Source organism: Somniosus microcephalus, chromosome 1 (genome assembly GCF_052327205.1).
Source record: "Somniosus microcephalus isolate GS21.2 chromosome 1, FLI_Smic_1.0, whole genome shotgun sequence".
In the NCBI taxonomy this organism is placed as follows: domain Eukaryota; kingdom Metazoa; phylum Chordata; class Chondrichthyes; order Squaliformes; family Somniosidae; genus Somniosus; species Somniosus microcephalus.
The window spans coordinates 346,843,288-346,869,764 of NC_140987.1; the positions used below are offsets into that span (position 1 = coordinate 346,843,288).

At 48.0% G+C, this 26,477-nt stretch overlaps 1 protein-coding gene across 1 annotated transcript in view; it reads right to left on the bottom strand.

Annotated features, from left to right (window-relative positions):
• Positions 1-26,477, bottom strand: part of LOC147124952 (sodium/hydrogen exchanger 2-like) — a 414,512-nt gene that overhangs the window by 314,640 nt on the left and 73,395 nt on the right. Inside the window, exon 2 of the mRNA XM_085995231.1 lies at positions 19,145-19,608. Coding sequence (XP_085851357.1) covers positions 19,145-19,608 — 464 coding nt within the window. The remainder of the gene's footprint in view (positions 1-19,144; positions 19,609-26,477) is intronic.

Genomic DNA, 26,477 nt, shown 5'->3' on the forward strand with positions numbered 1-26,477 from the left:
TTGGCGTTGGCCAAGATGTCTTTTAATCGTTCAGGTATGATGTCATCACTGTTTTTTTCCTTACTGGTCACCGTCAGTGCCTGAATGGAGTGCCAGTCTAAACGTATCTTCCTTATCCATTCACGTCCCAACAACGGTGGACCACCATCTTGTAGAATGTATAAATACAACTTTTGTATTTCTTTGCCGTTGTATACCACAGGCACCCTTATTTTTCCTTTGGGGTAGACTTTCTGCCCCGTATATGTTTTTAAGATAATGGATGTGTCTTTTAGAGGTATATGCGAAAATAGCCTCTCGTAATCTCGTCGATTTATTACGGTTAGAGCTGATCCTGTATCTAGCTCCATTTTAACTGGGGACCCTGCTATTGTGAGGGTAACCCAAATGGTTTGGTAATCCTCTTTGGCAAGTACATTATGTAATTTGAGACAGCTTAGTCTCTTGTTTCCGGAGTCGCTATCGCTATTCTGGTCTTCGGAGCTATTGTCCGTCACCATTTGTACCTTCCTGTACTTTTCTTTATTGATTTTTTGTTTTCTGTCAGTGGATTTATTTTGTCCAGATTGGCATACCCGTGCAATGTGTCCAATCTTACCACATTGCCTGCATGCTTTGCCCTTGAACCAGCAGTCCCTCTGGTTATGGGTGGATCTGCCGCAGCGATAACATCTTCCGAACTCCTGTGTCATTTTATGGGTGCCGAAGTCCTGTGTCTCTTGTTGTATCTCTGCAGCTCCTTTTGCTGCTGCTTCGTATGATACAGCCATACTGAAAGCTTTGTCCAATGTTAAATCTTTTTCAGAAAGCAGTCTTTTTTGTGTTCCTTCACTTAAGAGACCGCAAACAAATTTGTCTCGAAGATAATCCGATAGTCCTGCTCCGAATTGGCAGTACTTTGATAGCTTTCTTAATTCGGTTAGGTAATCAGCGTTACTTTCATTCTTGTGTTGATTTCTCTTGAAGAACTTGAATCATTCCGCTATCAGCAGCGGTGTTGGGTTTAAGTGCTCCTGCAGGGTATCAACAATTTCTTTAAAAGTCTTGTCCTTTGGTTTGGCTGGAGTGATTAAATTTCCTAACAGCCCGTATGTCTTTGCGCCCATTAAGTTCAGAAGTATTGAAGCTTTTTTTCATCTGTTATTCCATTTGCAGTGCAATAACCCTCTACTCTTTCCACGTATGTGGTCCAATCTTCTATTTCGCCATCAAAAGCCTCAATATTACCAGATTTAGGCATTTCAGAAAAGATATGGCGCTTCCCGCGCTTTTTTTTTTCTCTCTGTAGCAACGATATGGCGCTTCCCGCGCTTTCCCGCCGCTGCTACCGATAACAACGCTGTTTTACTGTGGTTTCCGTTTATTCACTGTTGGAGACTCGTTCCCGACGGAGGTCTAAACGCTGACCTGCTTGCCGCGCCGGCCGTCTCTCGAGTGCACCCTCCCAGTCCGTTATTGCTTGCCTCCGATTTCGCTGCCTGTCTCAGCTGTAGAGCCCGCCGCTGGAGCTCCAGCCTGACGCCCAGGAAGGATTAGTGCAGTACCTGTCACCAGCTTGGCCAGCTGGTGAAACCAAAGTTTCTCTTACTTCCTTGAGTCTTCTGGACGCTGGAGGAATCGATGTCCTTGAGGTGCTGCCGAATTGCAGGTAAGTCCGTTTCCACTTCGTCGCCACTGTAGTGTCCGTGTGTAGATAAAGACACTGAAGACAGGAGTTGGTTCATAGGTATTTACTAAGCAAGTCTGGGGGGGGGGGTTTCTAAAGGATGTACACAATACACAGGCTTATATAGCCCAAGTGGCAATTACCGGCATTACGCACACCTGGGCTCTTAAAGGCACATACACCATAATTGCTCATAAAGGCACATACACCACAAAAATTTGTCCTCACTCCTCATTAAAATGATTGCAGTTATGATTCTAGTCTAAAAACCCAAGCTCATTGGCATTATACTGAAAATGTGGACCAATATTGGGGGCAGTCTAAACACAAGTAATGATTGCCACAGGCTTTTTCACTCCTTAAAGGGGAGGTTCTTTGATGCTACAGAGCCTCATTCTCAGCATTATTGTGTGTGCAGCTGCCTCAACAACCATAAGAAGAAGGACAAGGAGAAGGAGCTCTCAGTTACAAATCCTGATGGCAGATTGCCGCCCCAGGGAGAGAGCCCGGAGGTTTTCTGATGAAGCTTTAGAGGCATTGGTTTTAGCGGTAGAGAGAAGGCAGGCAGTCCTGTACCTGCCAACTGGCAGGAGGCCCTTGCCACAAGTCTACCAGACTATGTGGAGAGAGGTGGCATGGGCAGCACTGTGGTCCCCAGGACCCACACACAGTGCAAGAAGAAGTTTAATGAGCTCACTAGGGTGGTCAGGTTGAGTGAAGCCTTCAACAAATGCTACATACCACCATCAGTACCACAAGCTTAACACAATGCTCAATGCACCACACCTCCAGCACTCACCCAACAATCTCTACCTAGCAACACTCACACCCACATCTCACACCTTGCACATAATGACAACTATTCAACCATGGCAGGTACAAGGGTCATTCGTTATTAGAATTCAAGTGATATGTGTGATATGTTTATAGATAAATTTATTAATTGTATTTGGAATATTTTGTTGTCTCTCTCATTTCACTTTGTGCCCAGGAGAACGCCGGGATATGGCGTGAGACAGGGATTGTATGATGAGGATGTGGCAAGCTATCGGGATCTGGGGTTTCATTCATGCGAATCTGATGAGCAGGTAACAGACAGCCCATCCCGAACGCCAAATGTCTCGCCAACTCTGCCCTTCCTCCTGTTCCTCTGTTGCTGCTGTTCGTCCTCTTCCTTCTTGTCCTCTTCCTCCTCGTCCTCCTCCTTTTTGTCCTCCTCTGCCTCGTCGTCCTCCTGAGGTGTTCCTGCAATCCCTGCTGGCAAGGGCTGCGCCCTCATGATGGCCAAGTTGTGGAGCATGCAGCAGACCACGATGAAATTGGACACCCGCTCTGGCGAGTGCTGGAGGGCTCCTCCCGAGTGGTCAAGGCAGCGCAATCGTTGCTTCAGCAGGCCGATGGTCTGCTCGATGATGTGCCTGGTGGCAGCATGGCTCTCATTATGAGTGTTGGGCAGGAGTGTTGGGTTGCGGAGGGGAGTCATGAGCCAGGTGGCGAGCGGATAGTCCTTGTCTCCGAGCAGCCACCCTCGAGCTTGATGTGGTGGCTCGAAGAGTGTTGGCACATCGGCCTGGCGCAGAATGAAGGCATCATGGCTGCTGCCAGGATAGCGGGCATTGACTTTAAGGATTCGCTGTGTGTGGTCGCACACCAACTGCACATTAAGTGAGTGGTAGCCTTTGCAGTTGCGGAAGATCTCAGGATTGTTATGCGGTGCCCGCAAATCCATGGGGGTGCAGTCAATGGCACCCTGCACCATGGGGAATCCCGCTACCCTGGCAAAGCCACATGCACATTCGTCCTGCTTCTCTCTGGTGATGAAGCCAAATGTAATCCCTTCTCCTGCTGTAGAGACCGCCTGGATGCAGCGATGGACGGCGAACTGCGAGGTGTTCGCTATGTCTCCTGTTGGAGACTGGAAGGAACCGCTGGTGAAGAAATTGACCTTGACTGCCATTGGAAGAGCCATTGTCACCCTGGTCTGAGGCTGGAGGTCTGTTTGCAGGAGGTGGCAGAGTTCTGTGACCACCTCCTTGATGAAGCGAAGCCTCCTAATACACTGCTCCTCGCTTAATTGAAGGTAGGAGAAGCGATGTTGGAAGACCCAAGGTGGGTAATGTTGTGTATGTACCTTTAAGAGAGAACTGATTTTATACTGTAGTACCGGCAGTGACCACACCTGTATATAAAGCCGTAGCAGGCTTCTGTACTTTCAGTTTCAGCATACCCTCTGTTCAGTAAACACCTGTTATTATTGTTCTCCTGCAGGCCATGTGTTATTGATACGCGGACACTACACTGGCGACGAGCAGGTTCGAACTCACCTGCAGTACTGCATCACCTCACGGGGATCCTTCCCTGAAAAGAAGCTTCTTGGAGGTCGAAGTCAGAGCAACGGGCGTCGACCGCGGGCAACCGCCCAGTGATCCATCGGAGTTCAAAGAATCGCAGGGGAGGCTGTGGAGAGCTGGGCTTGGCTCCCCAGTCAAGGTGTTCCAGCAAATCGTGCTGGTAGCAGGTAGTGCGCTAACCCTTCTGGACTGCGGCGGGCTCGAGCTCGATCGAGCGGCTCTGCAAAGGGGCCGTGTAGCGTCGTCGGGAGGAAAAGAGAGAGAGAGAGGGTGGAGCGCACAGGGCACGGTCGGTGCTCAAGAACCGGGCAGCGTAGAGAAAATAAAATGAGGGGAAGGAAAGAGAGACGCGCCGAAGCCGCGGGGCACCGCCATTACCCTTTAGAACGCTAGAAGCAGCGTTGGCAGCAAGGGGAAGAAGGAAAAGCGTGGGAGGCGCCATTTTATTCCATTGGGGAAGAAGGAAAAGTGCAGGAGGCACCATTTTAATCCATTGGGGAAGAAGGAAAAGCGCGGGAGGCGCCATTTTAAACCACCCAAGATGCCGAAGAGTGGCAGTATCACTGTTTTCGACAACGAAATAGAAGACTGGACCACGTATGTGGAAAGAATTGAAGTGTACTGCAAGGCAAATGAGGTGGCCGATGGAAAGAATGCGTCGGTATTATTAAATTTGATGGGCGCGAGAACGTACGGCCTATTGTGGAATTTAATTACCCCAGCTAAACCAATGGAGAAAAGTTTTGAAGAGATTGTCAATATCTTACAGGAACATCTAAACCCTACACCGCTGCTGATAGCAGAAAGATTCAAGTTCCATAAAAGAAACCAGCACAAAGATGAGAGCAATGCTGACTATCTTATGGAACTACGCAAGTTATCGAAGCACTGTCAGTTCGGAGCAGGACTGGCAGATACCTTAAGGGATAAGTTTGTCTGTGGGCTCCAGAATGAAGGAACCCAGAAACGACTACTTTCAGAAAAGGACCTGACGCTTGAACAGGCTTTCAGCGTAGCAGTATCCTACGAAGCAGCAGCACAGGGAGCTGCGGAAATACAACAGAAACCACAAGAATATAGCGCTAACGAAATGGCATATGGAGCAGAAAAGTGCTATCACTGCGGCAGAACAACCCATGATCAGAAGGACTGCTGGTTTAAGGACAAAGTATGCAGGCAATGTGGGAAAGTGGGACATATAGCAAGAGTCTGCAGGTCGGGAAAGAAAACCAACACTAAAAGAACTACTGAGGAAAAGTACAAGAAAGTAAAAAAAATGACAGACAGTAGTTCAGAAGATCAGGAGAGTGATAATGACTCCGGGAGCAGGAGACTAAGTTGTCTAAAGTTACACAATGTGATCGCAAAGGAGGATCACCGAACCATTTGGGTCACCCTCATGATAGCAGGGTCCCAAGTAAAGATGGATTTGGACACAGGATCAGCCCTAACTGTCATGAATCGATGAGACTATAAGCAGCTATTCTCACACATACCCTTGAAGGACACGTCCATTGTATTGAAGACATACACGGGGCAAAAAGTCTACCCCAGAGAAAAAATAAGGGTGCCAGTTAAATACAACAGCAAGGAAACAAAGAAACTGTATCTATATATACTATGAGATGGAGGACCACCATTATTGGGACGTGAATGAATCCGAAAAATACAATTGGATTGGCATTCCATTCAGGCGCTAACTGTGGCTGACAAAAAGGATGACGACGTCACACCTGGACGACTGTCAAAAATTCTAACTGACGCGAAAGAGATGTTCCAACAAGGACTTGGGACTCTAAAAGAAGTAACGGCAATGATAAAAATCGAAGATAATGCAAACCGAAAATTTTTAAAGGCCAGACAGGTACCGTACGTGATCCGCCCAGGCATTGAAGCAGAGCTGGAGAGTCTGGAGTGTTCGGGTGTGCTGTCCAAGGTGGACTGGAGCGAGTGGGCCACACCCATCATTCCTGCAATGAAGAAATCATTGAGCAGCACGCCTGGGGAGCCGAAGAAGGTTCACATCTGTGGGGACTTTAAGGTAACTGTGAACCCAGTCCTGCACACAGTACAATATCCACTTCCACGGATAGAAGATATTTTCGCCTCACTATCTGGAGGGAAACGTTTTACGAAGATTGATCTGGCCCAAGCGTATCTACAAATGGAGGTGGAAGAAGCATCTAGGAAATACCTCACGATAAACACTCACAAAGGTCTTTACCTGTACAACCGACTGGTATTCGGGGTAGCATCAGCCCCGGCTATTTGGCAGAGGGCGATGGAACAAGTCCTGCAAGGGATCCCGGGGACCCAGTGTTATTTGGACGACATCCTGGTTACGGTCAAAAATGACAGTGACCACCTTGCCAACCTAGAGCAGGTGCTCACTAGATTACAAGAATATGGGCTACGAGCCAACCGCCCCAAATGCGAGTTTTTCAGGAGACAAATCTCGTATTGTGGGCACATGATTGATGAGGAGGGGTTACATAAGTCCCCAGACAAGATTGAGGCAGTAGTCAAGGCTCTAGCACCGGAAAATGTGTCGCAACTGAGGTCGTTCCTCGGGTTGGTGAACTACTACCATAAGTTCTTGCCGAATTAATCTACAATTCTGCACCCACTGAACGCCCTGCTGCAAACTGGAGTAACATGGAAATGGAGTGATGAGTGTAAGCGTGCCTTTCAGAAATATAAATGCCTAATCACTTCAAAAGTATTGGCCCACTACAATCCAATACTACCGATTTGGTTGGCATGTGATGCGTCTCCCTACGGCATTGGAGCGGTGCTGTCACACAAATTCCTTGACGGTTCAGAGAGGCCAATAGCCTTTGAGTCGCGCTCGTTAACCTCAGCCGAGCGTAACTACGCCCAGATTGACAGGGAGGCCCTCAGCCTGGTGTGTGGGGTGAAGAAGTTCAATCACTATCTGCATGGGCAGAAATTCACCCTACTGACTGATCATCAGCCTCTGGTCTCCATTTTTAACCCAAAGAAGGGCGTTCCGGTGATGACGGTGCAACGGCTGCAAAGATGGTCACTTTTTCTAGGGGCACATCAATACGACATAGAGTACAAGGGTACGAAACAGCATGGAAACGCTGATGGGCTGTCGCGCCTACCGTTGCCTACGGTGGAGGAAGCACCTGCAGTGGACCCTGTTGAGATATTCCATTCGACCATAGTCGAATGTCTACCTGTTACAAACTCAAGTATAGGGAGAAGGAAACCCGAAATGACCCGACACTCTCTCGGGTCTATGATTTGACGGTGAAGGGATGGCCAGCACATGGCGACTCACTGTTGCCAGCATTCTCGCCAAGGAGAGAACAGCTGTCAGTGTGCCGGGGGACCTTGATGTGTGGATCCCGAGTGGTAATTCCACCCAAGTTGAGAGATAGAGTGCTCAATGAACTTCATGAGGGTCATCTGGGAGGGGTAAAAATGAAGAGCCCAGCCAGGGCATTTGTGTGGTGGCCGGGAATCGATAAAGAAATCGCAGATATGACCAAGAGATGCACAGGATGCCAGAAGGTCCAAAACGCTCCACCACAGGCCCCGCTAAACCCATGGGAGTGGCCCTCATCTCCATGGCAACGCGTACACATTGATTTTGCTGGTCCATTTATGGACTCAATGTTTTTAATCGCCATGGATGCACATTTGAAATGGCCAGAGGTCATCAAAATGTCCTCCACCACCACGGAGAAAACTATTGCAGTCCTACGGACCATCTTCGCCAGGAATGGCTTGCCAGAACAGATTTGCTCCGACAATGGACCACAGTTTGTGTCCGAGGATTTCCGGAGGTTTCTGAGGAATAATGGGGTAAAACATTACACATCTGCCCCATATCATCCAGCCACAAAAGGATTGGCTGAGAGGTTTGTTCAGACCTTTAAAAAAGCAATAAAGGCGATGCATAATGACGACATACCACTACAACACAAGGTGGATAATTTCTTGTTTGCTTACCGGAATGCGACGCATGCAGTCACCAACCAAGCTCCAGCCATAATGTTCTTCGACCGAAGGCTAAGATGTCGCCTGGATTTGCTCAAACCAAACATAAGACGAGATGTTGAGGATAAGCAATTCCAGCACATCAATGAGAAGCCAACCAAGAGCTTCAAGATAGGGCAACCAGTCTTGGCCCGCGACTACCGAACAGAAAAATGGCAGCCAGGAACGATATGCACACAGCAGGGACCACTAATGTACACAGTGGACGTTGGAGAGAGCATCGTGAGATGCCATGCTGACCAGATTCTAGAGTCACAGGAACAAGCCAAACCCATACCACGAGCATGCGCACCTGGTGATGAACCCGAAGTACAGATTGCGTCTACCTCAGAATCAGTGGTATTGGAAGCTGACGAACCAACCAATGACAATGAGCCAGAATCGACTCCGCCGCAAGAACAGGATACTCGAGAAAGGCGCTATCCAGTCAGGATCAGGAAGCCTCCTCAAAGACTGAATTTATAAATGATTACTTCAGTTGATGTATATAGTACAGAGAAAATTGTAATTGTAATTAGTTATTATTTAATTGTCAAATGAATGTTATGTACTGTTTATCTAAAAGGGGAGGAATTGTTGTGTATGTACCTTTAAGAGAGAATTGATTTTATACTGTAGTACCGGCAGTGACAACACCTGTATATAAAGCCGTAGCAGGCTTCTGTACTTTCAGTTTCAGCATACCCTCTGTTCAGTAAACACCTGTTATTATTGTTCTTCTGCAGTCCGTGTGTTATTGATACGCGGACACTACAGGTAAGGCCTCCTGTTGAGAGCCCTGATGGCCCTCCTTCTCCCTCTGTGCACATGTTCCCATCATGCTCGCTGCCCCCACTCCCTCCGCCGTAGATCCTGGAGGGCGAGGTCGATTGCCAGTACAGCCCGCATGACTGTGAGGAAGTGTTGTGAGCAGAAGCCTTTTACAAGTAATGAGTGACTTCTGCACTTGGATCAACACTCCCTGTCACCAAAAAAAACTTGAAATAACTAAAGAGAGCTGTTTGAGTTGCAGGAAGTAGCAAACAGGCACTGAACCTGCAGAACCCTGTCAGGTGCAGCTGATTAGGGTTGGTGGCTGACGTAAGAAAACTACTAGGCACTTGGTCTGAGTATTAAACAAGGCTTTAATCAACTGTTTTTCAACATGGAGATCTAGTTGTGTCCTTCATTAGATCCTGTTAAAGAATGTCCTGAGCAAGTTGGGCCCATGCCCGAGTATATGTACTCTCCCTGGACAGCGCCACCAGCAGGCCACCCAGTGTTATTTCATAAGTCATTTCCACATGAATGACAAGATTCATGTCATTCTTCCCGCCTGAAAGATTGGAAGTCCGGAGGCTTCCTTCTACCGAATTAATCAGACTCGGAATAGATGTAGTCGTTTGGAACTCCATTGGAGGCTGGAAGGCACGTCTCCTCGGATCGTGTTTTGGTCCCTGGGTCGCTTGCTTCCTACCGGCGGACTGGCAGAGTCCGTGTCGCCTTGATCAACCTGAGGGTGACTGGGGAGATCATGGCTCCGGGTGCGGGCCCCCACAGGCGCAGGGCTGGCTTCACCCTGCTCAGTAGTCAGTGACTGACCGGTGTCCTGGCTTCGGGTGGCCATCCCACGGGGAGCACTCTGGGTTGATCCAGCGGAATAGCTGGCAGATCCCTTGACGTTCCGGGTAGGGCGTCGTCCTCAGAGGAGCGTAGGGTATCAGCGTCATTAATATGGATCCCACTATCGACTGGGTCCATGGGACCGGTTGGGCAGGGAGCCAGATCCCGAAGTGACACTATGGATTCCCGGCCATCAGGGTACCGCACGTACACGTACGTGGGATTGACATCCGTCAGTTCCACTTCGTCGACGAGGGGATCACTCTTAGAGGATCAGAAGAATCTTTGGAGCAGCACAGGGCCAGGAGCTGCCAACCATGATGGCAGGGATGTCCCATGAGTGGAGCGACGCTGGAACCCGAAGAATCGTTCATGAGGAGTAGCATTGGTGGATGTAGAGAGAAGAGACCTGATGGAATGTAATGCGTCAGGGAGCGTAGTTTCCCACTGATAGGTTGTGTGACCTCAGTGCAAGACGAAGAGTGTTCCAAACAATGGCGTTGTATCTCTCAACCTGTCCATTTCCAACAGGATGATATGGTGTCATTTTACTCGTGGCGATTCCCTATTGGGAAAGATAACTTTTGAGTTTGCTTGACATGAAGGAGAGACCCCAGTCAGAGTGGATGAAATTGGCCATACCACAAAGGGAAAAGACTTGATCAAGGCATTTCATCACTGTGGAAGTAAGCATATTGGGACAGGGGAAAGCAAAGGGAAAGCGTGAATATTCGTCCACCATAGTAAGCAAGTAGGTGTTTCGCATTGAGGAAGGCAATGGCCCTTTAAAGTCAATGCTGAGTCACTGCATAGGCTGTGTAGCGTGTATGAGCGAGCCATCCGACGGAAGGAAGAATTGCGGTTTTAATACTGTGCAAATTCTACAAGTGGAGCATGTTCTTTTCACGTCTTCTGTAGAAAATGGGAGATTTTTAGATCGCACAAAGTGCAACATACGGGTAACGCCAGGATGGCACAAGTCAGTATGAAGATCCGTAAGAGTCGAAGTTGACATGGAAGAGCAGAATGCAAGCGTGAGGGTATCCGGGCCCACATTCTCTTTGCCGGTTCAATAATGTATGGTGTCGCCAAAGGCGGCCAATTCCATCCTCCAGAGCTGTATTTTGTTATTCTTGACTTTAGTGCATTTCCGGTTATCCAGCATTAAGGCCACAGAGTGCTGATCAGTTATGAGTGTGAAATGGCGACGAGCGAGAAAATGAATCCATTTACATACTGCTTCGCTGATAGCCATAGCCTCCTTCTCGACAGGAGGAGAATGGAGCTCGCTACCCTGCAAAGTTCTGGACAGAAATGCAACGGGTCGACCACCTTGATTCAAGGTAGCCGAGATCGCCACCTCCGATGCATCACACTTGACCACGAAAGGGAGATTTTCATCGATGGAATGAAGCGTGGCTTTTTTCAGTTGTTGCTTGAGGAGATCGAAAGCTGAAATAGCCATTGCCTCCAACGGAAATGACTTCGCGTGAAGCAGGGGCTGGATCTTGTTGGAAATGTGGGGTATCCACTTCGCATAATAGACAAACATGCCGAGGGCCCAACGAAGAGAGCTGAGATTTGTAGGAGGGGGGAGCTCCTGAAGCGGACGAAGTCGCTCCGGATCCGGTTTGATGACACCATTGCCCACCCAGTAGCCAAGGATGTTGACTGATGGTACTGATTTCACAGATTTGGACTCATTTAAGGTTAAATTGTGATGATGGAGAATGAAGACATTTCTGGAGGTTGGCATCATGCTCCTTCTGGTCATGACCAGCAATGGTGATATTATCCAGATATGGAAAAGTGTCCGTTAAGTTCTCCTGTTTGACTAGGCTGTCCATTGCCCATTGAAAGACGGCCACCCCATTGGTGACCCCAAATGGACAAAACTGGTAAAGCCGACCATTGGCCTCAAAGGCCGTATACGTTTTGTCAGAGTCCTTTAAAGGTACTTGATGGTATGTGCTCTCTGAGTCAAAAGTTGAAAATACCCTGTATTTGGCAAGGTTATTGACCATGTCATCGATGCGTGGTGGTGGGCAGGCATCCAGGTTGGTATACTGGTTAATAGTTTGCGAGTAATCGATGCAAAGACGTTTCTTGTGTTGCTTCAGAGGATTTTTAACAATGACTACTGGAGCCCGCCAGGAAGATGAACATGGCTCAATGATACCATCAGCTAGAAGGCGAGAGATTTCTGCCTCGATAAAGGGTAAATCATCTTGGCTGAAACGTCGTGATTTAGTGACTATGGGCTTACATCGGGGGGAAAGATTGGCAAACAAGGAGGGCTCATCGAGTGAAGCCGCCAAAAGCACACAAAACAGTACTTTGGAAATAGTATGCTCCGGCTTTGACCCTCCAAACTCGAAAGTGAGTCTTTTGTGTTGTTTCTGGAAATCCTATACCAGGAGCACATCACTGCATAGGTTTTTGAGCACGTCAAGCCGGGTGGAAAGATAAGTGCGGCCATTGAGAATAAGGTCGACAAGACAAAAGCCAGAAGAGTTGGTGGTCAGTGTCGTCAGAGCCATTGCAATTTCCCTGTCCGAGGGGTGAATACGCAGTTTTAACTTACTGACAGCACACTCACTGATGAAGCTGTCAGAGCTATATGACTCGATTCATGCACTCAAAATGTGTCCATTTCCCGAAATCCTCATGGCTGCATGGGGCAGGCTTTGGGGAAAAACAGCTGTAACACTAGTAGCGGCTGTTGGGGAAGGAGTAGTTTTATAGATAGCAGCTGCAACACTAGTAGAGGCTCTTGGGGGAGGAGCAGTTTTATAGATAGCAGCTGCAACACTAGTAGAGGCTCTTGACCGGCATACTTTAGAAAAGTGACCTATCTTACTGCAATGATTGCAGATTGCATTACGAGCAGGACGAATTTTCTTATAATGGAATGCACCTCCACAGAAGAAACATTTCTTTTTAGATTGCCAAGATGCCACTAGGGTAGGGTTGTCATCAGTGAAGGCTTCCGCCTGAGGCTTACCGGGGAGTCACTAAAAGTGGTAGCAGCAGTCCGTGCATATGGTAAAGAATAGGCATCTGAATTTTTTTGAGCTAAGTCCAGAGAATATGCCTGGTTATAGGCAGCTTGTAACCCGAGGGTTTTATTCTCCAACAGATGTTGGCGTATGAAGGGAGAAGTGATTCCGTTAATAAAAGAGTCACAAATTAATTCCTCTCGGAACTGCTCAGCTGAGACAGCTTTAAGGTTACAATCTTTGCTGAGCCTGCGAAGCTCTTGAAGGAATTCATCAAGTGATACCCTGGGTTTTTGTCGAGTTGTGGCCAGTAGGTGCCGAGCAAAAATTTGGTTTGGGGCCTTAACATATAGTTGCTGTAGTGTTTGGGTAGCGGAGTCATAGTCTACACAATCTTCGATATAGTCAAACATATGAGGGGATACATAATTGGCAAGCATTCATAACTTATTAGGAACATTCACACCACACTCCTCGAGGAAGTTGCTGAAGGTACGATACCAGTGTTTCCATACCTTAGCAGCTGTGAGCGAATTCGGGTCCAGGTCAAGACGGGCGGGTCCGAGTATTTTCTCCACGATGGATTGATTACTACATCCGAGTTCCCTTCTACAGTTTGAATCGTAGCTGTCTGTTCCCAAATCACTCAGAGCGTGGAGCGGGTTGCAGTTGATTAAATTGACGTAAGAAAACTACTAGGCACTTGTCTGAGTATTAAACAAGGCTTTAATCAACTGTTTTTCAACATGGAGATCTAGTTGTGTCCTTCACTAGTTCCTGTTAAAGAATGTCCTGAGCAAGCGGGGCCCATGCCCGAGTATTTATACTCTCCCTGGACAGCGCCACCAGCAGGCCGCCCAGTATTATTTCATAAGTCATTTCCACATAAATGACAAGATTCATGTCAGTGCCTTTAAATATCTCTGCTGCAGCCTGCTTCCTGCTGGTAGACGCCAGCTCTCCCTGTCGCTCTGCGCTGCTGTTAAGATAAGTGGCTAAATCTAGTGTTAGAGATCGGACATCCAGTGAGCGTTACACACTCACTGACGTCATGATCTCTTTCATTTAAATCTCGCTGGTGCTAGTGTTTACCGGCAGCATTACCGGCAGCTGGAAAATGGCCCATGCCGATGGATCTGCCACCAGCTGGCAGAAGAGCGCTGGTCGCCGTCTTTTCGCCATTTTATGGTTGGTAGTGTCCGGCGCTAATGCTTCCAATTTAACCCCATTAGTCTTAAGTTTATTTCTTTTAAGTTAGTTAATAGACTGTTAAATAGAGGCATGGCAGGGCACCTAAGTCCCATGGAATGCACATCTTGTGCCATGTGGGAACTCCAGGATGCTTCCCGTGTCCTGGGTGACCATGTGTGCAGGAAGTGTCATCAGCTGGAGGAGCTCAAGCTCCAGGTTTTGGAGCTTGAGCAGGAGCTGGCATCACTGAGATGCATCTGTGAGGCTGAGAGCTACATGGATAGCATGTTTCAGGAGGCGGTCAACCTGTAGTGTAAGAGTTTGCAGGCAGAGAAGAAGTGGGTGACAATCAGACCAACAAGGAGGACCAGGCAGGTAGTGCAGGAGTCCCCTGAGTGTATCTCACTCTTTAACCTGACTGGTGAGGGCGATGGTTCTTCTGGGGAGTAGAACCAAAGCCAAGCCCACGGCACCACGGGTGGCTCAGCTGTACAGGAGGGGGGGAGGAAGATCGGGAGAGCTATAGTGAGAGGAGATTCAATAGTTAGGGGAACAGAGAGGTGTTTCTGCGGCCCCAGATGTGATTCCAGGATGGTATGTTGCCTCCCTGGTTCTAGGGTCAAGGAAGTCACTGAGCGGCTGCACAATAGTCTGAGGGGGGGGAGTGTGAACAGCCAGAGGTCATGGTCTATATCGGTATCAACGACATAGGTAGAAAGAGGGATGAGCTCCTGCAGGCAGATTTTAGGGAGCTAGGAAATAGATTAAAAAGCAGGGCCTCAAAGATAGTAATCTTCGGATTACTCCCGGTGCCACGAGCTAGTGAGTATAGAAATAGAAGGATAGAACAGATGAATGAGCGGCTGGAGAGATGGTGCAGGAGTGAGGGCATTATATTCCTGGGACATTGGGACCAGTTCTGGGGGAGGTAGGACCTGTACAGGCTGGACAGGTTGCACCTCAACAGAGCCAAGACCAATATCCTCACGGCGGGGTGGGGGGGGTTGCTAGTGCTGTTGGGGAGGATTTAAACTAATTTGGCAGCATGATGGGCACCAGATAGCACTAGAGTAAGAAATAGTATGGTATTAGGTGGGGTCAGACTAAAAGAGAATAAAAGAAGGTTTAAGATAGGTTAACAGAGCATGTGTGTAAACACATGAAGCGTGGTAAATAAGGCTATTGAGCTGCAAGCGCAAATAGCCACATAGGAATTTAATGTCATGGTGATAACGGAGACCTGGCTCAAAAAAGGGCAGGATTGTGTACTAAATATTCCTGAATATGAGGTGTTCAGGAAAGATAGGGAAGGAAAGAAAGGAAGTGGGGTAGCAGTATTGGTTAAGGAGAATGTTACAGTGCTGGAGAGAGAGGATGTCCTGGCGGGATCAAGGACAGAATCTTAGAATCTATTTGGTTAGAGTTGAGTAACACTAGAGGTGCCATTACACTGTTAGGTTTATTCTATAGGCCACCAACTAGTGGGAGGGATATAGAAGAGCAAATTTGCAGAGAAATTGCAGAGAGGTGCAAGAACGATAGAGTAGTGATAATGGGGGACTTCAACTATCCTAATATAGACTGGGATAGTAATAGTGTAAAGGACAGAGAGGGGGAAGAATTTCTGAAATGTGTTCAGGAGAACTTTCTTGATCAGTGCATTTCTGGCCCACTGAGGAAGGAGGCATTGCTGGATCTGGTTCTGGGGAATGAGGTGGGTCAAGTAGAGCAAGTGTCAGTAGGGTAACATTTAGAGAACAGTGATCATAGTATCATAAGGTTTATGTTAGTTATGGAAAAGGACAGGGAACAATCTAGAGTAAAAATACTTAATTAGAGGAAGGCCAATTTCAGTGGGTTGAGAACAGATCTGGCCCAGTCAAATTGGAATCAAAGATTGGCAGGCAAAACTGTAATCCAACAATGGGCTGCCTTTAAAGAGGAGATGGTTCGGGTACAGTCGAGGTACATTCCCACTAGGGGGAAAGATAGGGCAACCAAAGTCAGAGCTCCCTAGATGATGAAAGAGATAGAGAGTAAGATGAAGCAGAAAAAGGGGGTGTATGACAAATGTCAGGTTGAGAATACAAGTGAGAACCAGGCTGAATATCGAAAGTTCAGAGGGGAAGTAAAAAAGGAAATAAGAGGGGCAAAGAGAGAGTAGGAGAATAGATTGGTAACTAACATAAAAGGGAATCCAAAAGTCTTCTATAGGCATATGAATAGTAAACAGGTAGTAAGAGGGTGGATGGGACTGATTAGGGACCAAAATGGAGACCTACGCATGGAGGCAGAAGGCATGACTGAGGTACTAAATGAGTACTTTACATCTGTCTTTACAAAGGAAGAAGATGCTGTCAAAGTCATAGTGAAAGAGGAGGTAGTTGAGATACTGGATGGGCTAAAAATTGCTAAAGAGGTGGTACTAGAAAGGCTAGGTGTACTTAAAGTAGATAAGTCACCAGGACCAGATGGGATGCATCCTAGGATGCTGAGGGAAGTAAAGGTAGAAATTGCGAAGTACTGGCCATAATCTTCCAATCCTCCTTAGATACGGGGGGTGGTGCCAGAGGACTGGAAAATTGCAAATGTTACACTCTTGTTCAAAAAAAGGGCAAGGATAAATCCAACAACTACACGCCAGTCAGTTTAACCTCAGTAGTGGGGAATTTTTAGAAACGATAATCAGGAACAAGATTAACAGTCACTTGGACAAGTGTGGATTAATTAAGAAAAGCCAGCATGGATTTGTTAAAGGCAAATTGTGCTTAACTAACTTGATTGAGTTTTTTGATGAGGTAACAGAGATAGTTCATGAGGGTAATGCGGTTGACGTGGTGTACATAGACATCCAAAAGACGTTTGATAGAGTGCTACATAATAGGCTTCCCAGCAACGTTGAAGCCTATGGAATAAAAGGGACAGTGGCAGCATGGATACGGAATTGGCTAAGTGACAGGAAACAGAGAGTAGTGGTGAACGGTTATTTATCGGACTGGAGAAAGGTATACAGTGGTGTTCCCCAGGGATCGGTACAAGGACCACTGCTTTTCTTGATATATATTAATGACTTGGACTTGGGTGTACAGGGCACAATTTCAAAATTTGCAGATCTCACTAAACTTGGAGGTATAGTGAACAGTGAGGAAGATGGTGATACACTTCAAGAGGGTGAAATGAGCGGACACGTGGCAGATGAAATTTAACGCAGTAAAGTGTGAAGTGATACATTTTGGTAGAAAGAATGAAGAGCGGAAACATAAACTGAAGAGTACAATTATAAAGGGGGAGACCTGGCGGTATATGTGCACAAATCATTGAAGGTGGCAGGGCAGGTTGAGAAAGCGGTTAAAAAAGCATACGGGATCCTGGGCTTCATAAATAGAGGCATAGAGTATAAAAGCAACAAGTTATGATGAACCTTTATAAAACACTGGTTCGGCCTCAACTGTGTCCAATTCTGGGCACCGCAATTTAGCAAGGATGTGAAAGTCTTAGAGCGGGTGCAGAAAAGATTTACGAGAATGATTCCAGGGATGAGGGACTTCAATTATGTGGATAGACTGGAGAAGCTGGGGTTGTTCTCCTTAGAGCAGAGAAGGTTGAGTGGAGATTTGATAGAGGTTTTCAAAATCATGAGAAGTCTAGACAGAGTAAATAGAGAGAAACTATTCCTATTGGCGGAAGGGTCGAGAACCAATGGATGCAGATTTAAGGTGATTGGCATTTGTGGAAGCCTTTTCTTTCAGTTTGATACTGTCTCTTACCTCATTTGTTGACCATGATTGATTAACTGCATAAGTGAAGTTTTTGCCTTTTAGGGGTATGTACTGGTCTTGTATTGTACCAAATGCTTCTTTTAGTGCTTCTTGCTGTTTGTCTGTGGGTTTACCAATTAATAGCTCAGCCCCGTCAATTTATGTCTCATCCCTTCGATAGTTTGCCTTACTTAAATTTAAAACCTTGGATTGTGACTCTCACTTCTCCTTCTCAAACCTAATATCAAATTTAATCATATTATAGTCACTGTTCCCAAGATGTTCCTTTACCATCAGATCGGTAACTAATTCTGGCTTGTTACTCATCTAACATGGCTTGTTGGATCTAAAGCGTACTGGTCCAGAAAACTCTGCCCAATACACTCTAGAAATGCAGATATCCATTCCCCAGAATTAATCATGAAAGTACGATTCTAATTCTGAGCATGTTTGCACTATACGGGCATCTTTCCATAGTTTCAGGGACATGCTGGTGTTTGTGATTGACTAGATCGTCAACCACTCTGACCCTCAGTTACATGGATACTATTATGCTAATAATTATTATTTCTGGACTCAATGCAGAGAAGTGTGAAAGGATGCACTTTGGGAGGACTAATATGGAAAGACAGTATAAAACAAATGGCACGATTTTGAAAAGTGTAGCTGAGCAGAGAGACCTTGTTGTACATATACACAAATCCTTAAAGGTGGCAGGGCAAGTTAATAAGGTGGTTAAAAAAGCATATGTGTTACTTGGGTTTATAAATAGAGGCATAGAATATAAAAGCAAAGAGATTATGCCAGAACTTGACAAATCAATGGTTAGGCCTCAGCTGGAGTGTTGTGGACAATTCTGGGTACCACACTTCAGCAAAAATGTAAAGGCCTTAGAAAGGGTACAGAGGAGGTTTACCAGGATGTTACCAGGGATGAGGGGCTTCTATTATCAGGAGTGGTTTGAAAAGTTAGGACTATTTTCCTCGGAACAGATAAGGATATGAGGTGACCTAATAGACGTTTTCAGGATGATGAGAGGTTTTGATAAAGTAAATAGGGAAAAAATATTCTCTCTGCCGAGTGGGTCAATAACCAGAGGTCATAGATTTAAAATCATTGGCAAAAGATCCAGAGGGGAGATGGGGGAAATTTTTTCACTCGAAGAGTTGTTGGGATCTAGAACGCTCTACCTGAAAAGGTGGTGGAAGCTGATTCCATAAATAATTTTAAAAGGGAATTAGACAGGTACTTGAGGATAAGCAACTTACAGGATTACGGATAAAATTTGGGGGGTGTGACTAAGCCTGGCTGCTCTTTCAAAGAGCCAGCACAGGCACAATGGGCCGAATGACCTCCTTCTGTGCTGTAAGTTTCTCTGATTCTGTGATTGCTTTAATTTGAACAACGGTTATTCTAGAATGGGTATCTTTTTCTGTCTAAACAGAAGACTGAATCTAAGAACTATCATACTAACCAGGACTTAAACAGCTCTTGCTTGCTCCAATGTTAAAATGCGCTCCAAAGCTAGTCACTTACAGGACTACTTACCACTGTGACGGCATCATTGAGGAGCGATTCACCGAAAACCAGAATGTGCAGCTGCTCGTTGACATGAATCTCTTCAAACACGGACAGGACGGCCACTGGGTCCACAGCCGCAATCAAACTGCCAAACAGTAAATTGTAGAGCAGGGAAATATCCTTTAGGCCAAAGGATTCAATCTGGCAAATCCCGTAAAGGGACAAGCCAATTCCGAACACATTCCACATGGTTCCCACAACTGCATACCAAAGGATTGTTCCAATGTTCTCAAAGAAGGGCCTACTAGGCATAAAGTAGCCTGCGTCGAGTACGATTGGTGGCAGCAGGTAAAGAAAAAAGACATCAGTGCTCATAACTGGCGCAGATCTCTCATTCACTCCATAGATTATTCCTCCCATTATCAGGCCCACAATTATGAGCAAGCAGCTTTCAGGGACGATCGAGGGCAGCTTGATGCAGAGATGAAATCCTGAATAGGGTTTTAAAGAAAAAGTCAATTCAGTTCTCCTGTGAATTATAAGACTGAAAGGAATACTATTGAAACCACTAATAACATTGAAGGTATTAGAAAGTGTTTTAACAGTTTACATCTCAAGCAATCTCCCAGATAGCTACAAAAATAAAGCCATGTGCTGTTTGTATACAACACATCTGAACGTCAGCAGGCAATTAAAAAAAACTACCACAAAAGTCACTGACATTCTAGCAACATCAATTATTCTTGTCCGTTTTCCCTGAAAGTTTTAAATCTGCTTTAGAAGTTGTGAAAACAAAAATACTGCGGATGCTGGAAATCTGAAATATAAACAAAAATGCTGGAAACACTTAGCAGGTCAGTCAGCATCTGCGGAGAGAGAAACAGACAAGTTAATGTTTCGAGTGTGAATCCTTCCTCAAAACTGAATACTAAGAGTGGACTTGCATATTAATACCAGCTATGCCTGCCTTTTTGGAGGGTATATTTAACACTGTAGGAATTGACGAATTCCTACGAATAACGGAGATCGACACAAGAGAACAATCAAACAGGTCTTTACTCAAAGGAGGTGCCACAAGGACTGACTGGGCAGTCCCGTGGTTTGCAACGTGACGTCATCACGTTTGCCCGCGTTTTCCCGCGCTCTTAAAGGGGCCACGCCCCGTACATGCAAACTCTATATACAAAACACAGTAATGCCTAACACAATGGTGGTTTAGGCTGGTGTTAGAACATCGTTAAAGAGAATTATATACAGTTAGCCAGAGTCATTCAGTGGTTCTGCCACATGCGCCCCCCCAGAATTCGCTTTAACGGACAAAGTCAAACGGTGAGGGGGTCTGACAAGCCTGTCAGAACGACTCCTGTACTCTCGAGGTGGAGGTTGCTGGGCGGCTGGCGGTCTGGTGGGCGGTCGCACTTGGTCTGCCGTAACGACGACGGGTGGCCAACCCCGTCTCGGCGGTTGTGCTGTCTCGACGGGGCGGTCGAGGTCCAAATGTGCTGGCTTTAAGCGGTCGACCGAAATGTGGTCCGGTTTACCACCGACATCTACCATGAAGGTTTAGTCCCCTGCTTCCAACACGCGGAAGGGACCGGTATATGGGGCCTTGAACGGATCCCTATGTGCGTCATGGCGAATAAAAACGTATTCAGCCTTGTGAAGCTCCGTGGGAACGTGTGACTTCTGCGGCCCGTGGTGCGAAGTGGGCACCAGTGCAAAACATCTGGCCGCCTCTTGGTGACTAGCAAGCTGGGCAGACGCGGACCATTGCTCCGTCGATGTTGGTAGGAAGTCCCCTGGGACCTGCAGTGGCTGACCATACACAAACTCCGCTGATGAAGAGTGAAGGTCTTCTTTGGGGGCTTGTCTGCCCATCCAGCGTCCTGGAGGCTGGCTCTCAGGGCGGCCTTCATTGACCGGTGGAAGCATTCGCAGAGGCCATTCGCCTGTGGGTGTGGTGTGGTGTAATTTGACACCGAGTCCTTGGGCCACTGCATTCCAGAGTTCGGAGGAAAACTGCGGTCCCCTGTCTGACGAAATATCGGCGGGTACTCCAAAACGGGCGATCCAGGAGGAAATGAATGCCCTGGTCACGTCCGCCGAAGTAGTGGATGAGAGGGGGACCGCCTCTGGCCATCTGGTGGTGCGGTCAACCATGGTCAGGATGTGTGAAAAACCACGGGAGGGTGGGAATGGTCCTACCAGGTCCACGTTGACGTGGTCAAAACGTCGCTCCGGAACTGTGAAGGCGGCCAACGGAGCTTTGATGTGGCGCTGTACCTTGGCCTTTTGGCAGACCACGCAGGTGTTGGCCCAGTCGCGGACATCTTTATGCATGCCATGCCATACAAATGTCGCTGACATCAGTTTCTGAGAGGCCTTCATTCCAGGGTGTGACAACCCACGTATGGCATCGAACACGTTGCGGCGCCAGACGACCGGCACGACAGGGCGAGGATCCTGTACGGAGACGTCACACAACAGCGTGGTACCTGCCGAATGGAACTTGATATCGGCCAACTGGAGGCCAGTGATGGCCGTTCGGTAAGCTTTGACTTCCGGGTCTGAGGCTTGGTCCGCTGCCATAAGGGCGTAGTCGATGCCCAAATGAACCGTATTGACGATCGCGTGGGAGAGGCAGTCTGCCACCAGGTTGTCCTTACTGGCCACGTGCCGTATATCCGTGGTGAATTTGGATATGTAGGTCAGTTGACGCGGCTGTCGGGCTGACCACGGTTCGGCGGTCTTGGACATTGCAAAGGTCAACGGCTTATGGTCCACAAAAGCGATGAAAGGACATCCTTACAGAAGGAACCGAAAATGGCGGATGGCCAGAAAAATGGCAAGCATCTCCCGGTCGAACATGCTGTATGCGCTCTCGTTCTGCTGTAGTTGACGGCTGAAGAATGCCAACGGCTGCCACGTCCCGTTCACCCACTGCTGTTGCACGGCACCGACTGCGTAGTCCGACGCATCGGTGGTAAGGGCGATGGTGGCTCCTGGCAGCGGGTGCGCCAGCATAGTCGCGTTGGCTAAGGCGCTTTTGGTGTCAGCGAACGCTTGGGCCATGTCATCTGTCCAGTCTACCGGGTTCTTACCAGTCTTGCCCTTGAGGGCCTCGTACAGGGGCTGCATGAGTAGTGCCGCCTTAGGCACGAAACGGTGGTAAAAGTTTACCATGCCTAGGAATTCCTGCAGGGCCTTTATGTTCTGCAGGCGTGGAAAGGATGTCACTGCCTCTGCTTTCGAAGGTAAAGGAACCTCTCCCTCTGAGGTGATGCGATGCCCCAGGAAGTCAATTTGGTGCAGGCCAAACTGACACTTGGCCGGGTTGATAATCAGGCCGTGTTGGCTGAGGCGTCGAAAAAGGGTGCATAGGTGACAGGTATGTTCTTCCTTAGTAGGACTGGCAATTAGAATATCGTCCACGTAGACGAAGAGGAACTTGAGGTCCCGCAGCACGGAGTCCATCAGGCGTTGGAAAGCCTGGGCGGCGTTCTTTAACCCAAACGGCATCCGTAAAAACTCGAAGAGGCTGAATGGGGTGTTGACTGTGGTCTTCTGGACGACTTGTGGATGAACTGGGACCTGGTGGTAGCCCCGGATGAGGTCGACTTCTGAGAACACGGTGTTCCCTGCCAAATGGGCAGAGAAATCCTGGATATGGTGGATCGGGTACCGATCAGGAGTGGTGGCGTTGTTTAGTCGTCGATAGTCGCCGCATGGCCGCCATCCGCCGCCAGGCTTCGGGACGATATGGAGGGGTGAAGAACAGGGACTATTCGACCGGTGAATAATCCCTAACCGTTCCATGGTTGCGAACTCCGCATTTGCGACCGCCAGCTTGCCAGGTTCTAGGCGCCGGGCCCGCGCGTAGACCGGGGGGCCGTTGGTGGTGATGTGGTGTTCCACACCATGGTTCGTGGCTGTGGAGGAGAACGTGGGTCTTGTCAGGTCGGGGAATTCGCTGAGCAGGCGAGCGAACTCATTAGGAGTCGGGAACGCACAGGAGACGGTGCGTGACGTAGTGTTACTGCGGTAACATGGAAGAGAATTAAAAGTTGCTGCGTTGATCAGCCGTCGGTTCCTAACGTCGACCAGGAGGCTGTTGGCGCACAGGAAATCCGCGCCGAGGAGGGGCTGGGAAACTTTGGCCATAACAAACTCCCAGTGAAAACGTTGCCCCCCGAGGCACAACTCCACTCGCCGTCTGCCGAAGGTCCGAATTGTTCCGCCATTGGCCACTTCAAGGGCGGGGCCGTGATTCCCCGTCTGCACATCGAGGGTGGACACGGGTAAAATGCTGCACTGCGCTCCGGTGTCGCACAGAAAACGACGACCGGAGAGAGTATCAGTGATGAAGAGCAATTTTCCCGCGTTGCCAATCGCCATCGCAGCCGCGGGGTGCCCGTTAGACCCGTTCCTCGGTGGTCGCAGTGTCAGTCGTTGTTTTTTGGGGGGAAAACTGCAGGGAGAGCGGCAACGCTTCGCTTTCGCACCAAACTGCGCGTGGTAGCAACACAGCCCAGCAGGCGGATGAGCTGGGGCGGTGTCTGCGGGGGATGGGTGCCTCGTGGTGGCGCAATACTGCCGAGTTACAGCGAAAATTTTGTCAGCCTCCGCAGCGAGTGTTGCACAGTCTTCAGTTTCAGATCTGGCCAGGGCAGCTTGTACCTGTTCAGGCAGCTGGCTGAGGAAAATCTCACGGAATAGGAAACATTCCCGTTCTGAGCCCAGGAGTGTGAGCATTTGGCTCATCAACTCTGAAGGCTTGGAGTCCCCGAGCCCAGGCATAGCGAGTAATCGACGGGCACACTCCGACTTTGTGAGCCCGAAAACCTGCAGTAACCGTGCTTTGAGGGTTTCATACTTGTGCTCGTTTGGGGGATTTTCGAGGAGGCTAACAATCCGAGAGGCGGTAGAGCTGTCGAGTGCGGAGACCACGTAAAGATACTTGGTCTGATCCGCATCGATGTTCCTCAGGGCGAACTGGGCCTCGACCTGAATAAACCACGAGGGCGCTTGCTGCTCCCAGAACTGCGGTAGCTTCAGCGAAACGACGTTAGCTTCCATGCTGTGCTCTTCTTTTGTGAAAACGTTCACAAAAACAGGGTCACCAATGTAGGAATTGACGAATTCCGACGAATAACGGAGATCGACACAAGAGAACAATCAAACAGGTCTTTACTCAAAGGAGGTGCCATGAGGACTGACTGGGCAGTCCCGTGGTTTGCGACGTGACATCATCGCGTTTGCCCGCGCTCTTAAAGGGGCCACACCCCGTACATGCAAACTCTATATACAAAACACAGTAGTGCCTAACACAGTGGTACAGGTTTAGGCTGGTGTTAGAACATCGTTAAAGAGAATTATATACAATTAGCCAGAGTCATTCAGTGGTTCCGCCACAACACTATTGTTCCCAATCCGACTCAGGCCCTCTCATGGACCATCTCTTATGCTACATTTTTTTTAATGTATTCACGGGATGTGGGCGTTGCTTGCAAGGCCAGCACTTATTGCCCATCCCTAATTGACTTTGAGAAGGTGGTGGTGAGCCGCCTTCTTGAATCGCTGCAGTCCTTGTGATGAATGTACTCCCATAGTGCTGTTAGGGATGGAGTTCCAGGATTTTGACCTGGCAACAATGAAGGAATGACAATATATTTCCAAGTCAGGATGTTGTGTGATTTGGAGGGGAACTTGCAAGGTTTCCATGCACCTGCTGCCCTTGTCCTTCCAGGTGGTAGAGGTCGTGGGTTTGGGAGGTGCTGTCAAAGAAGCCTTGTAGATGGTGCACACTGCAGACACAGTGCACTGGTGGTGGAGGGAGTGAATGTTTGTGGTGGATGGGGTGTCAATCAACTGGGCCGCTTTGTCCTGGATGGTGTAGAGTTTCTTGAGTGTTGTTGAAGCTGCACTCATCCAGGTAAGTGATGAGTGTTGATGGTAGGGGTGGAAAGGCTTTGAGGAGTCAGGAGCAAAATCCTGTAAAGCTACATGGCCGCACAATGATATGGAGGTCTCACGCATGCTGCTCACAAGCTTTTTAATAAAAGAAACTGTGCTTGCATGAAAATTTGAATGTGCCACGCAGCAAGTTAAAGGAACCATGTGCCCCCCAAAAAAATTAGAGGGAACATTGGGTTAGTCAATCGCTGCAGAATACCCAACTTCTGACATGCTCTTGTGGCCACAGTATTTATGTGGCTAGTCCAGTTAAGGTTCTGGTCAATGGTGACCCCCAGGATGTTGATGGTGGGGTATTCATTGATGGTAATGCTGTTGAATGTCAAGGGGCGGTGGTTAGACTCACTCTTGTTGGAGATAGTCATTGACTGGCACTTGTGTGGTGCAATAGTTACTTGCCATTTATCAGTCCAAGCCTGAATGTTGTCCAGGACTTGTTGCATTATCTGAGGAGTTGCGAATAGGACTGAACACTGTGCAATCATCAGCGAACATCCCCACTTCTAATCTTATGAGGGAGGGAAGATCATTAATGAAGCAGCTGAAGGTGGTTGGGCCTAGGACACTGCCCTGAGGAACTCCTGCAGCGATGTCCTGGGGCTGAGATGATTGGTCTCCAACAACCACAACCAACTTTCTTTGTGCTAGGTATGACTCCAGCCAGTGGAAAGTTTTCCCCGATTCTCTTTGAGTTCTATTTTAATAGGGCTCCTTGATGCCACACTCGGTCAACTGCTGCCTTGATGTCAAGGGCAGTCACCCTCCCCTCACCTCTGGAATTTAGCTCTTCTGTCCATGTTTGAACCAAGGCTGTAATGAAGTTTGGAGCCGAGTTGTCCTGGTGGAACCCAAACTGAGCATCGGTGAGCAGATTATTGGTGAGTAAGTGCCGCTTGATGGCACTGTCAACAACACCTTCCATCACTTTGCTGATGATTGAAAGTAGACTGAGGGGGTGGGAATTCGGCAGATTAGATTTATCCTGCTTTTTGTGGTCAGAACATACCTGGGCAGTTTTCCACTTTAGAAACATAGAAACATAGAAATATAGACGATAGGAGCAGGAGTAGGCCATTCGGCCCCTCGAGCCTGCTCCGCCATTCAATGCGATCATGGCTGATCATCCAATTTGAGTACCCGGTCCCTGCTATCTCCCCATACCCCTTGATCCCTTTAGCCTTAAGAAATATATCCAACTCCTTCTTGAATATATTTAATGAATTGGCCTCTACTGTCTTCTGTGGTAGAGAATTCCACAGGTTCACCACTCTCTGGGTGAAGAAATTTATCCTCATTTCTGTCCTAAATGGCCTACCCCTTATCCTTAGACTGTGACCCCTGGTTCTGGACTCCCCGACCATCAGGAACATCCTTCCTGCATCTAGTC